Below are 14111 nucleotides of genomic sequence, written 5' to 3' on the forward strand. Positions count from 1 at the left end.
GATATGTGCATTCCTTCCAGGACTAATCTAATCTAAAACAATGACAAACCATGGTTCATTGCCAAACTCAGACAGCTCCGTCAGGCCAAAGAAGATGCTTACAGAAAGGGGGATAAAGTCTTGTATAAACAGGCCAAATACACACTGGAAAAGGAGATCAGAGTGGCAAAGAGGAATTATTCTGACAAGCTCAGGAACAAATTCTCTTCCAGTGATCCTGCTTCAGTGTGGAAAGGTATGAAAGATATCACCAGTTACAAGTCACCATCCCGCAGCACTCTGGAGAATCAACAACTAGCAGACGATTTGAATGTCTTTTACTGTAGGTTTGAAAAAACACCCCACACCCGCCCTGAACACCTCTCCACACAACCATTAACACCTCCAGAAACCTCCCTCTCCCCACACACCTACAATTCAAATCAGTGAAGATGACGTGTGCCAGGGATTCAGAAAGAACAAAAGAAGGAAAGCACCAGGCCCAGACGGTGTGTCACCAGCCTGCCTAAAAACCTGTGCTGACCAGCTGGCCCCCATCTTCACACAGATCTTCAACAGATCATTGGAGCTGTGTGAAGTCCCCTCATGCTTCAAACGCTCCACCATCATCCACATCCCAAAGAAAGACCTGTGGCTCTAACATCTGTGCCATGAAATCATTTGGTTTACTGAAGGACATCACTGGACCCTCACTGGACCCCCTGCAGTTTGCCTACAGAGCAAACAGGTCTGTGGATGATGCAGTCAACATGGGACTGCACTTCACCCTGCAGCATCTGGACAGACCAGGGACTTATGTGAGGATCCTGTTTGTGGACTTCAGCTCCGCTTTTAACACCATCATCACGGAAACCCTTCAGAATAAACTAACCCAGCTCTCCGTCCCCACCTCCGTCTGCCAGTGGATCAACAGCTTCCTGACAGACAGACAGCAGTTAGTAAAGCTTGATAAATTCACATCCAGCACTCGTACCATCAGCACTGGAGCTCCTCAGGGCTGCGTACTCTCCCCACTGCTCTTCTTCCTCTACACGAATGACTACACCTCTAAAGACCCCTCTGTCAAGCTCCTGAAGTTTGCAGACGACACCACACTGATCGGCCTCATTCAGGATGGTGACGAGTCTGCTTACAGACAGGAGGTTAAGGAGCTGGCTGTCTGGTGCAGTCTTAACAACCTGAAGCTTAACACGCTCAAAACTGTGGAGATGATCGTGGACTTCAGGAGAAACCTCCCTGCACTCCCCCACTCACCATCATGAACAGCATTGTGACTGCTGTGGAGTCATTCAGATTCCTGGGCACCACCATCTCTCAGGACCTGAAGTGGGATATTCACATTGACTCCATTGTTAAAAAGGCCCAGCAGAGGATGTACTTCCTTCACCAGCTGAGGAAGTTCAACCTGCCACAGGAGCTGCTGAAACAATTCTACTCCGCCATCATTGAATCCATCCTCTGCACCTCAATAACTGTCTGGTTCAGCTCAGCTACTAAATCTGACCTCAGAAGACTACGGAGAGTACTCCGGACTGCTGAGTGAATCATTGGTACAACCCTCCCCACTCTCCAAGAACTGTACTTATCCAGAGTGAGCAAAAGGGAGCACACATCCAGCACACTCCCTCTTTGAACTGTTGCCGTCTGGTCGACGCTACAGAGCTCTGAGCACCAGCATGGCCAGGCACAGGAACAGTTTCTTCCCTCAGGCAATCCATCTCATGAACACTTGACAATAAAACACGGAACACACAACTCTATTATTTATTCACTACACTTGCTTACTTTTTTATTTATCTAATTTTTTCATTTCAAATTTACACATATCAGACCTGTACACACACAATTGTCTATATTATATATTGTGTTTTTGCTGCTTTGTACATTGCCTATTTGGATATTTGTATATTTTTATTATCTGTGTCTTGTCCTGTTGCTGTCTTTCTGTTTCACTGTGGAGCTTCTGTCACTACAACAAATTCCTTGTATGTGTAAACATACCTGGCCAATAAAGCTCATTCTGATTCTGATAAACAGAGGCTTTAGTTAACATGTTTACTGAACTAAATTATTTTTCCTGATCAATAATTGCAAAAATTCAATATCTTTTTGTAGCTGAGACTGCAGAAATACATTGTTTGAACACTTATTTTTCAGCAGTCCGCAGTACTTTTATGCAAGCTTGTCAGTTCCTGTGTATATTCCTTATTTATGTGTGAATGTGAATTGAGTTGTGCTCCACATAAATAATATAACGGTTTGTATTTGTTAAGAACTCATTTTTTATTACTCCCTCATATTTTTCCATGACGTCAAAGTGATTTTTGTAACGCCACTGTCAGATACTTCACTCTCATGTCTGCGTTTTGTCCTGAAGTAAGGATGCAGATGGAACCTGTTGATGACCTGTTGTTGTTTGTTCTGTATGGGACGGTCATATGGTCGGTGGTCTCCGTCTATCTTCTCATCTGTGTCTACCTGCTCTGCACTTTGCGCTGTAGGATTCAAAAAGAGGAGAATCACATTGAAAACAATGACTTTGGAGACATCTTATAATGATCTTGTAATCTGATTACATCTGTCTCTGGTGAGTATTGTTGTTGGGCTAGTAAAGATCACAGAGTTGGCTGCTTTTTTCTTATGACTGATCATTTAAAACTGATATCTTTCTTTCTTCTGGTTTTATATATGTGACCCTGGACCACAAAACCAGTCATAAGGGTCCATTTTTCGCAATTGAGATTTATACATCATACAACTATTTGAAAATCTGGAATCTGAGGGTGTGAAAAAATCAAAATATTGAGAAAATCACCTTTGAAGTTGTCCAAATGAAATTCTTAGCAATGCATATTACTGATCAAAAATGAAGTTTTGATATATTTATGGTAAGAAATTTATAAAATATCTTCATGGAACATGATATTAACTTAATGTCCTAATGATTTTTGGCATAAAAGAAAAATCTATAATTTTGACCCATACAATGTGTTTTTGGCTATTGCTACAAATATACCCCAGCGACTTAAGACTGGTTTTGTTTCTCCAGGGTCACATATTTAGAATGATTTCCACAACTTAATTGAACAGGAAAGGTCTAGTTAAATACATTCTTTGTATTCGTTTTATATTTGAATATGAGTAAAATAAAGCTGTAGGTCATGTATTAGAGGTTCTTCATACTGTTATTACTTTTCATGAAAAGATATTTTACATAAATGTTTGTTTTTTCCTACCAAGATTAAATGTTCATTAAAACAATGTAGGCTACTCATCAAACAGAAACGTTCAGTTAGCTCATATAAACATGTTTATATTTGATGTTTCATATTTTAATGAACCAGCTGCTGGTTCTGGCAAAAGACCCAAAGTTAATAATAAATCAATTTCCTTATTTGCACAGGAAATTATGAAGTGTTGTTTGATTTTAGTCAGGGTCACTTTCCGGATATAAGGTTTCTTGCTCATTTTGGCACCAATATGCTCCCACGACTCATTAAACTTGTAGCTATGTAAAATATGGCCTTCATATGTCACAAACTACAGTCCATTAAGACCAGGTCTAATGATCTCGACTCCCCAGAAGTGTTTGTTCTGGAAACATAAGCTTTTCTTTCCGAAAACACGTATTTATTTATAATAGTTGGAAAAGAATATAAGAAAATAAATATTTGCTGAAGGGAAATGAAACTTTATTTTCTACTACTTTTGTAATAATAACAACAACAAATTTCAAGCAATTTATGATGTTGAAAATATCATTTATAAGCTAAAAATATATATTTGTATTTTAAAATATGCAAATGCAAAATAGAAGCCACGAATGATCTGAAATATCTGGCCCTCACTGCACATTTAAATGGTTTATCACCACATTTCTCACATAGGCTTTGTGGCTCTCAGTTTGTAAACCAGGCGTGATACACGAGCTCATGATCTCATATCCTCTGGTGTGTTTGGGTGTAGTCCATAGACACAGAGACCCGTGAAAGGTGTGGCTTATAGTGGACGGAGGCGCTTTAACAAAGGTAAAGTTGAAAGTTTTGTTCCTTTGTCTATAGAAATCAGCGTTAAAGCCAATCGCGCGCTTACCAAAATAGTCGAGTTTGTTATGATATGTGTTGCCAAGTATTCATCTGTAAAATACGCCATATTTTCACGTTGTGTTGCGTTTGCTCTCAGCGAGCACGTAGTGATGATGTTAGCGGATTTTGTCATGCTCTTGTGAATCGCATATGAAATATCATCGAGAATAAACTGTGCAATGTGACATAATCGGGATCCAATCCTCCATTTTTAACACGTATTTCATTAATGCGTTAAAAATGCGCGAGAATTACTTGCTACTTAATGCTTTTGAAAACTTGTGTTAGTGACACAAGTTTAAATTTATAGACATATAGTTGATATTTATGTTATAATATAACTAACTAATATCTGGTTGCAGAACTAAACCCCACCCACAACATCAGCAGGAATGTCTTCTGTATGGGTCAGTACGGTTGTTTATTTCATTTTTACTTTAACCATTTCAGGATAAAGTGACCCTACATTTACATTTCTTGCTCTGAAAGTGATATTTCCTGAAGGTAATCATTTTTCAGAAGACTTAGTTCTTTTTATTTTCTATTTTCAGGATGATTTGGATCTTCTCCTGGACTCCCCCTCCTCTTTGACTGTAAATGTAAGATTGTTATTGCATTTTATACAGTTATACATGTCATATAGATAGCTAAGCAGGTTTATCAGCATGATCCATGTTTTACTAAGTCAACAGTACGTGGCACCATTAAGGAGAAGCCGGGCTTTAATCCGGGTGAGGATGCTGCCTCTTTAAGGAAAGCTATGGAAGGCATTGGTAAGTCACTTTCCTGGGTGTGGACTTTTAGTGAACTTACACACATCCAGCTGAGATGTTGAAACTCTGTTGCTGGCAGTTGGCCTAATGTCACAATGAGGAACTGTGTGTTTGCGTTTGTAATTCCTCAGGCACTACTGAAAAGACTCTTGTTGACATTCTGACTCAAAGAAGCAATGCCCAGCGCCAGCTGATCTGTAAAGCGTATCAGGACGCCACTGGGAAGGTAAAGCACCATATTACCTGTACACATGTTGATCAAACTTGTTTGATTTTTAAAACATGCTTATGTTTTTCATCTTAGACTCTTTGTGATGACTTGGAAGGTGATACACACGGACATTTTGAGGATATTTTGGTGGCCCTGATCACTCCTCCTGCTAAGTTTGACTGCCAAGAGTTCATACGGGCTATAAAAGTATGCAATGCATTTTCCTTTTGACTGATAATAGTTTAGATGCCTGTATTTTGAATTTAACCAAGATTATGTCAATGAAGTTATTAACAGATTGAGTTTGATCACAGGGTGCTGGGACAAGCGAAAGCGTTTTGATCGAACTTTTTGCATCGCGCTCCAACCATCAAATCAAGGCTATGTGTGATGCATATTTGGCTGGTTTGTATTTATTAACGTTACTTTAAATTTTTTTGACTTTAGAAATATTTCTTACAATATTTTGTGGTACTTTGACATTGGGCCTCATTTAAGTGTTGTCTAATTTCCAGAAACCGGAAGAGCTCTAATTCAGGACCTGAAATCTGAGGTGTCAGGGGACTTTGAAAAGTCCTTGTTGATCCTCGCTGAGGTTCAGTCAAATCAGTTGTTTTTGGTCCTGCATCATATTTAAATTCATTCAAATAAGTGATGCAGCTGTCTCAATAAAATTGGTTTGTCTTTCTAACTAAAAGGGCAAGAGGAATGAAAGTACCAATGTTGATGTGGCAAAAGCTAAAGAGGATGCCAAGGTGAAGTGAAAACACTTGCTGATGTTTTATCAGGTGTATACATAAGTACAACCGAACTCAGCTAAGAATGAAAAAAAAAAACCAATATACACCCACATACCTAAGTTATTCTGCCCATGTACGCCTGTGTAACGAAAAGTCTTTCATCATTTATTCACCCTCATGTTGTCCCAAACCTGTATGAGTTTCTTTGCCATGATAACTCTCAGAGAGTTTAGCATATATGTGATAATGTTAATGTGTTTGGTCTTCTACATCTGCTCTGCTGCTGTACTGAGACTTGCTACTGCCAATACATCCACAGATATGTGGGATGTAGAAAATACTGCTGCTTTGCATATATGAAATTACCCCATAGCAAATCTACACAGGTGGAGCTGGGGAAGGTGGAGGGTTCTGAGGAGCACTGCTACAGCAAACACTAGCCAAGTATTTGAATGTTGAGCAGCAAGCTCATTGGCTGCTGCTGTGACAGAAACCATTCAGTTGTGCCATGTGAATAATGATGTGATTGTTAATTATGTTAGTTAGAACCCCAGCATGCGCCATCTAGAGTTTCATGACAGAACTTCTGCAGAACATGAAAGAAGATCCCATTGACTTCCATTCTATTTTTGTTCATTCAGTTGAAGTCAGTGGGAACCAAAATGGTTTGGTTGCCAACATTCTTCAAAACATCATCTTTTATTTTTCCCACTGTGCAGATCTTGTACGAGGCAGGAGAGAAAAAGTGGGGAACAGACGAGAGCAAGTTTATCGACATCCTCTGCCACAGGAGCGTTCCTCAGCTCAGACAAAGTACACCTGCTGGCTTAGTTTCATAGCCCTCATTTTATATACTATTTTGTAATACTTCTGAATGAACTGTAAACTAAATGTGACCGAGTCATACATAAGAACTGTAGTTTCAAAACCAGTGTTCCTGTGTGTGAAATGTTGTTTTATCTCTCAGCTCTGGTTGAGTATAAGAGTCTGAGCGGAAAGACCCTTCAGGAAAGCATTGAACGAGAGATGTCTGGAATACTAGAGGAGATTCTGGTGGCTATAGGTGATTATAAAGGGTTTTTTATAATCTGGAGTTTAAAACACTTACTATTCCTCATAAAATGCATAAGTATTTTCAGTTTTGTTTAATCGTATTTGATTTTATATTTTGTTTCTTACTTAATTTTGCACTTGTAAAATCTAATTGAAAATGTCTCCGCTTTAGTGAAATGTGTGAAGAGCGTCCCAGCATACCTGGCGGAGCGTCTGTATAAAAGCATGAAGGTTAGAACTGTCTTTCTCTATTCAGTTCCCCTATTCTGTCACATTACAAAAAATGATGTACAGTGAAAAAGATTCTGCAATGCCTCTATAAGCAAACTATTTTTGAACAAGAAACTTCTGTACTTTTTTCAGGGTGCAGGTACCACTGAATCTACCTTAACTAGAATCATAGTGAGCCGTTCAGAGGTCGACCTGCAGGACATCAAGGCAGAATATAAGAAGCTCTTTGGCACTTCTTTATACTCTGACATTGAGGTAAGAAGCATTCATTGAGAACTTGCACACTGCACATTACACTCAAAAAAATATGCTGTAGAAACATTCACCAGTGCCAGTGGTAGGCGGTAACTTTGACCAGTGTCGGATAAGGATTTGCAGATGAAATGATTGACATCCTCAGTGGGCGGGACTGGTGATTAGCCCCACCCTGTAGGGCCTAGTGTGTGTTCTATTGGCTAATGCTGCATTCAAGTCATGTGTTTATCATCAGATTTTCAAATTGACTGCACATGAATGCCACTATAATTTTGTATTTACCAGAGGGAGACTAGATTTAGTTTTAACTGAGTTGGGGCGTGTTAGTGAAAAAAAGTATGATGAGTACATTTGTATTGGTCGTAATTAAGTTCGAATTGTGTTGATTTGTTTACATGCATTTATTCATTTGGTAGATGCTTTCATCCGAAACGACTTATAGTTGAATGAATTTTGTGCACTGTTAATGAAGAATAATTATAAAGCTTATCATAAATCACTAGCAGGTTTTTGAGGTGATGGTTTTTTTTTGTAACTAAACATTTACCATCATTCACTGTGGCTGCACAAGAATTGTAAAATGCATAGAAAAGCATGAATTGCACATCCTTTCCTTTTCAGTTTGTGTAAAAAAAACCTCAAAAAGCATCCCATCTTTGTCAAAAAGGGAGAATTAGATATGAAATTGTCAAGCAAGTCCATTATTTTCTGACCAAAATCGCTTGTAGTCAGGATTATGACTTCTGAACACGCACAGTAGGCTTCTCAAGGCAGCATTTGGCTGATGCATCTCGAAGGGGTTCATAATTAGTTAATTCAATTGACTGCATGATCACATCCAAAGTCATACCGATTTCTCTGAGGTTCAGCGTAAAACCAAATGCGAAAACGTGTTTAACATTGTACTGCAGCATTCTTTTGACCAGAATGTGTGCCTCTACATACTCTGTTAGACCATCAAACACGCTTTGCAGTGTGACCTGACATCCCTATTGTAATCACAAATCTGCCTCTTTAAAGCATTGACCTATTTCTTTGTTTGTTCCCTTTCCATACTTTACTATGAAGTTGCTTTTGCCCTACAGTCTCTTCATTTTTGCCACACTAAAACCAGTGCTTTTAGCAAAGATCATATATATATATTTCTAAATAATAAATACATAAAGATTGTAAACGTTTAGAAAGTGCAGTATGAGTTTTAATGTCACTAGTCACATTCATAATGCTCTTTTTATATATTTATTGCAGTCTGAAACATCAGGGGATTTTCGTCAAACCCTGCTGAAGCTCTGTGGTGAAGATGGGAAATGAATGTATCCACTGCCAAAGAAGAATACATCACTGCTAAAATGTGAAAGAATGTCCAAATATAACTTTATTACAATTAAAATACTGTCAATAAATCAGAAGAGCTTTATGAAATGTATTCTTGAACTAACTTGATTGTTTATAATCATATATAACTTGTACTTGGTTTTATAGTAACCCTAATAACAAAATATTTTAGTATCAGAAACGGAATTTTAATTTGTCCAAAATGTTTACACTCTATGTCTACATAATGAATGAATAGCTAACAGTTACTGAAGAATAAACTTTTTTTTTTCTGACATTTTGATATAGTCTTCAATGTGTAGTTTTGTCCCTGATCCAGCGGGTGGCAGTGAAGTACATGTATTTGATACCAAAGGGGTCAACGATTAAAATCTCTTGGGATTTCAGTGGGACAAGCATTTAAGAGACTGCTCATTTTGCCTTGTCACTCACTCATACATACATATAAAAACAGAATTAGGATGACATTTGGTCATAATTCAGCTCCTGAAATTAGATTTTCATCCTCATTTGGAGATTGTTAATATCTAATCCCCCAAAACAATGCAGATTGTCATGAGAAAGTGATGTTTGCATATGCTGCTAAACCCAACAAAAGATTCTTAGCTCCTTTCACCAGTAAAGAAATCACTGATAAGACTTGAAACAGGTTTATTAGCCGCTGTAGGGAAATAACGAGAATAACAAAGTGCAGTACTTGCATGTTTGCACTACAAACCAGTGTTCATAATTAAGACTATACATTAAAATAACATGGTAAAACACACCAGTTTGCGATATCAAAACAAGCCGTTTTGTACAGCTACACAATGCACACGAGGTACAAACAAGATTTTATTCAGATATTCATTCAGACAGGCAGTTCATATATCATACATTATATCAAATAAAGAAAATTAAACCACCCCCAGACGTTTAAAAAGGATGAGATGGAGAACCAGTCACACTAAAGGTTTTGTAGTGGTCACCCTTATATATGTTCAAGTATAGTGATTTTGACCCATTGTTCACAAAAAGTACTTAAGTAATGCTTTCTTGGTCATTTAAATGCCCAATTTCCAGTGAAGTGACGTGAAGTGACATACTGCCAAGTATGGTGACCCATACTCGGAAATTCGTGCTCTGCATTTAACCCATCCAAAGTGCACACACACACCGTGAACACACACCCGGAGCAGTGGGCAGCCATTTATACTGCGGCGCCCGGGGAGCAGTTGGGGGTTCGGTGCCTTGCTCAAGGGCACCTCAGTCGTGGTATTGAGGGTGGAGAGAGCGCTGGACATTCACTCCCCCCACCTACAATCCCTGCCGGCCCGAGACTCGAACCCGCAACCTTTGGATTACGAGTCCGACTCTCTAACCATTAGGCCACGACTTCCCCAATGTTCCAGTGCTGCTTTATACATGAACTCAAATGTGTTTAATACATCAAACAACTCCTTTTACAAGTATTTCAAAAAACAACTAAAATTACAGTATTACAGTCACAGAACAGTGATAGTTAAGAGCATTTCAATTAAGGACATTCCAGAAAAGTGAGGCAACATATCAGCATGTATAGTTTCACAACCCCAATGATACCATGGGAAAAAGGCTCAATAGAAAACAAAATACATGAAGTAACAGACAAAGACACTTGATACCCAGCAGAGAATATGTATGAAACATTTGTTCAGGCAGAGGATTGCACGAAACATTATTTTCATTGCACGTAACCCTACAGTAGGGAGTTCAAAGGCAAATGACAGGTAAAGTTTCATTCTATTAGCACAACTTCAAATAATGCCAAACAAAAACCAAATGAATTTGTTGAACATAAATGGCTCAGGTGATTTTATAACCGTGTTTAACCATGACTGCTGAAGTCCGTGCAGGGCTGATTGTGTCTGTACTTCATGATGTAGATAGCGGTTTGGTGCCACCAGTAGAACATGACCACCACCAGCACATGCCAGAGCTGATGACTGGCTCCAAGATAGTTCAGCTGGCCTGTGAGGACAGACATAAAAAGGTGGGTAAATATTTGTTCTGACAGCGTATATGTGACTCTTGACTAATTTGGTCAATTCAATTTTATTTAATTAGATTATTTCAAAAAGCACAACATGAAACCAGAATTAGATTGGTGATCTGGATTTGATAGTTTTTAAGAACTTAAAATCTAACATCAGTATTTAAAAAGATTTTTTCCAAATATGTGGTATAAAAAGAAGGGTAAAAAAAATTGATTAAAGGAATACTTGAAGTAGTAGTTGAGTTTGTTTCTTCATCAGAACAGATTTGGAGAAATGTATCATTACATGACTTGCTCACCAATGGATCCTCTGCAGTGAATGGGTGCCGTCAGAATGAGAGTCCAAACAGCTGATAAAAACATCACAATAATCCACACCACTCCAGTCCATCAATTAACATCTTGTGAAGTGAAATGCTGTGTGTTTGTAAGAAACAATTCCATAATTAAGATGTTTTAACTTCAAATCATTGCTTCTGGCTAAAAGTCCTCTATCCATAATATTGCGTCTGAATCAGGAGAGAAATATGCAGTTAAAATGCCTTGATGACATTTGTTTTTTTTGGACTGGAGTGGTGTGAATTATTGTGATGTTTTTATCAGTTGTTTGGACTTATTAAGGCTCACCGTCCGCATTACGTAATTTTCGTCATCAGGAGGCAATGTTTTGAGACGGACGGTGTGCGTACAACAGCTCATGTGCAAGAAAAAGGCAGCAGAGACGCGAGTCCAGACAATTGTACTACACATGTGTCGCTGAGCGCGAGACGGAACGAAATGCGTAAAGTGAAATATACCCGGGCCTTTATTCTGATGACACCCATTCACAGCAGATCAAATGATGCAATACTAAATATTTCCAAATGTGTTCACATGAAGAAACAAACTCATCTACATCTTGGATGGCCGGACATTTTCAGCAAATTTTCATTTTGGGGTGAACTATTCCTTTAATAAAATACAGCAATTTAGTATAGAAAAATATCACCTGGAAAGTATCGTTCTGGTATTTTACTGACGTAGAAAAGGAATGCTGAGGCGGCAATCAAATACATGATCATGACTCGAGGAAAAAACACCTGAAAAGAGATGAAGTGATCAATATTAATAGTAGCACAACCCTCGCTGGTAGAAGTGATATATTGCCATTTCCCTCCTCACAGTGTCCCAATGCAAATATATCACCTTTACGATTTCAGAGTCAAATCCTCCGTTGATGCAGACCCAGTGGCAGGCTGGGATGATGCCGTATCCGGCCACTGAGCAGAACATGAGAGAGCGCAGTTTCTTCCACTGCTGTGTGAGGTAGAGCGGATGAATCTGAGCCGCAAACACAGCCAGGATGAGAGCCAGCACCGTCAGCAGGTACACCTGCCTCCAAAACTGAAACAAACATCAGTAATGATCAGCTTTGCATCACAGGATTATATTACATTTTCAAATATTTTCAAATATAAAACAGCTGTTTTAAATAGTAATAATATTTCACAATACTACTGTCTTACTGTATTTTTGATCAGATAAATGCAGGCCCATAAAATTTCAGGAACATAAAAAATTTAATTATTCTAAACTTCTGACTTCTTGGTAGTGTATATAATATAAATATGTATAAATAAATAACATCAGAATAAATAATTCAATGTAACTAATTCAACAAATTAAAATGTACATTTAATTTAATATATGCAATGAAAACAATACAAATTAAATTAAAGCTGTAAAAAGAAACTATCCATCCTTAGACATTAAGTCTGCTCTTATAAAACACATCTGTCATACACTGTTGCAGTAGAAAGCATAGAAGACTCCAGGCACATAACATCCCAAAATCCCCACGGATATTCCAGCATAGTCCAGAGCAAGCCAGCGGCGACACGTCTTCTCCGAGCGATGACAACTGAACAAGTGATAGCCCACAGAGCACAGCATGCAAACCTGACCATAGAATAAAAAAAGAAAACCCATGAATTAATGTGTAACACTTATTTGTTCCTGTGTATTACACATGATTATCAAAGCACATTAATAGAAATATTACCCATTTCCTACCATACATTTTATATATTACCTGAAAACAAAACAGTCCGATTGAATAAATGACATAGTCCTCTCGTGACGCCCCCGCAGATGGCAGAACTGTGACCATGTCATTCACTCCCAGCGAGAAGAACAGCAGGAACCCAAGCAGATGACTCCAGATGTTCACCGTCTCATTGGACAGGATGAATATGCTGTGGCATATGAGAAATAATGATACGAGTAAACGAATGGCAACACATCTAAACTATCAAAAGGGAAAGAAACACACCTTTTGAGGCACAGTTTGGATGGCAGGTGTGCTCTGTATCCATCTGTGATGTATGGATTCTCCTTCAGAAACACTGGGATCTGTTCATAGGTGTATAATCGGATTCCTCTCGGCACAAGCACAGGCCAGTACTGATAACTGCCCAGCTCAATGTAATGAGTGCTCTTGAGGATGCTCGGAGGCATCTTGGTTCATGTAGCTGGAGGAACAATGTCTTATTCGTTTCAATAAGGCTGTGTCTCAAAACAGCGAGCTCCCTATACACACAGTATCATTAAAGCCCTAAAAGCAGATCAGCAAGATAACTGTCAAGATTTAAAACTGTAACGTTACTACTGGTTTTAATAACTTTGCATGTAACGTTATTGTAATCTGTGGCTAGTAAGGTTTATTCAAATATAAAACTCTCTATATTTTCTTGATAACTATTTTATTATAAACACAACCAAACAAGCTATAAATTCCCGTATATTGCTCTAAAGATTTGAACATACATAAATGTTTAGTTTGTGCCGCTGATGTCTGACTAACAACAACAACTGCTCTTTAATGAGGATTAGATTAGACTTTTAAATAGTGTAAGTACAACAAACCTCTCACCTCCAGGCAAAGACCTGCCGTCTATCCCATTCAGCCCTTTTTGTTTCTTAATTTCTGCTTAATAACAGAATATGAGCGTCATGTTGATGACCGGCGGTTAGCCGACAAGCTAAAGGCTAACGAGGCGAGTGTGTGACGTTCAAATCCTGCGACAGACGCGCAATGCGACAGCTTCATGAATTATGTTTTTAATGGAAAAAGCATATATATGCAAAGAAATGAAACAATTAATGTTTTAAAAAGATGTTACAAAAAGGTAACATTTCGTTTAGATTTCGTTACATATTTAAATAACGTGTCTGATGAAATGCTCACAAGTGAACTACTAGGCCTATAATTTAATTTAGCCTAATGGATCTTCATTAACAAAGGAAGAAATACTATAGTAATTGATAGTGTTTTTGAACCACAGTATAGTAAAGTACTTGAATTAATTTGTTTGGGCAATTCTATAGTTGCTGTGGTAATATAACAAGTATAGTAATTAAACAAATTACTTTACC

At 38.2% G+C, this 14111-nt stretch overlaps 2 protein-coding genes across 4 annotated transcripts; one reads left to right on the plus strand and one right to left on the minus strand.

Moving 5' to 3' along the window:
• The first annotated feature begins 3851 nt into the window (after window positions 1–3851).
• Window positions 3852–9080, plus strand: LOC306865939 (annexin A3-like). The gene is made up of 14 exons (XM_079410799.1): window positions 3852–4028; window positions 4448–4492; window positions 4637–4684; window positions 4771–4858; window positions 4990–5084; window positions 5163–5276; window positions 5384–5474; window positions 5585–5664; window positions 5768–5824; window positions 6529–6622; window positions 6777–6872; window positions 7035–7093; window positions 7226–7348; window positions 8597–9080. The coding sequence occupies exons 2-14, from the start codon at window positions 4478–4480 to the stop codon at window positions 8657–8659; spliced, it is 1023 nt and encodes a 340-aa protein (XP_079266925.1). The 5' UTR covers window positions 3852–4028; window positions 4448–4477; the 3' UTR covers window positions 8660–9080.
• Window positions 9081–9297: 217 nt separating this feature from the next.
• Window positions 9298–13756, minus strand: LOC306865611 (progestin and adipoQ receptor family member 3-like). Of its 3 annotated transcripts, none has more exons than XM_079410319.1 (7): window positions 13609–13756; window positions 13009–13207; window positions 12769–12931; window positions 12480–12635; window positions 11883–12080; window positions 11686–11776; window positions 9298–10672 (listed from the first exon to the last, which is right to left on the minus strand). In XM_079410319.1, exons 2-7 carry the CDS (start codon window positions 13191–13193, stop codon window positions 10530–10532), a joined length of 936 nt encoding a protein of 311 aa, XP_079266445.1. In that variant the 5' UTR covers window positions 13194–13207; window positions 13609–13756; the 3' UTR covers window positions 9298–10529. The 3 variants fall into 3 exon arrangements, with proteins under 3 accessions (XP_079266445.1, XP_079266446.1, XP_079266447.1); XM_079410320.1 differs by having other exon boundaries at window positions 13602–13755; XM_079410321.1 differs by having other exon boundaries at window positions 13009–13290; window positions 13609–13745.
• Window positions 13757–14111: the final 355 nt, after the last annotated feature.

Source organism: Barbus barbus, assembly GCF_936440315.1.
Source record: "Barbus barbus genome assembly, chromosome: 47".
NCBI lineage: Eukaryota > Metazoa > Chordata > Actinopteri > Cypriniformes > Cyprinidae > Barbus > Barbus barbus.

Excerpts from the sequence above, each read along its gene's own strand:
- LOC306865939 (XM_079410799.1), top strand. Across the intron at positions 5,085-5,162 it reads ATCAGGACGCCACTGGGAAG|ACTCTTTGTGATGACTTGGA; the intron begins GTAAAGCACCAT and ends TTTTCATCTTAG. Across the intron at positions 7,094-7,225 it reads GTCTGTATAAAAGCATGAAG|GGTGCAGGTACCACTGAATC; the intron begins GTTAGAACTGTC and ends TACTTTTTTCAG.
- LOC306865611 (XM_079410319.1), bottom strand. The coding sequence starts at position 13,193 with ATGCCTCCGAGCATCCTCAAGAGCACTCATTACATTGAGCTGGGCAGT. Across the intron at positions 12,932-13,008 it reads TCCAAACTGTGCCTCAAAAG|CATATTCATCCTGTCCAATG; the intron begins GTGTGTTTCTTT and ends CATATGCCACAG. Across the intron at positions 10,673-11,685 it reads ACCAGAACGATACTTTCCAG|GCCAGCTGAACTATCTTGGA; the intron begins GTGATATTTTTC and ends CTGTCCTCACAG.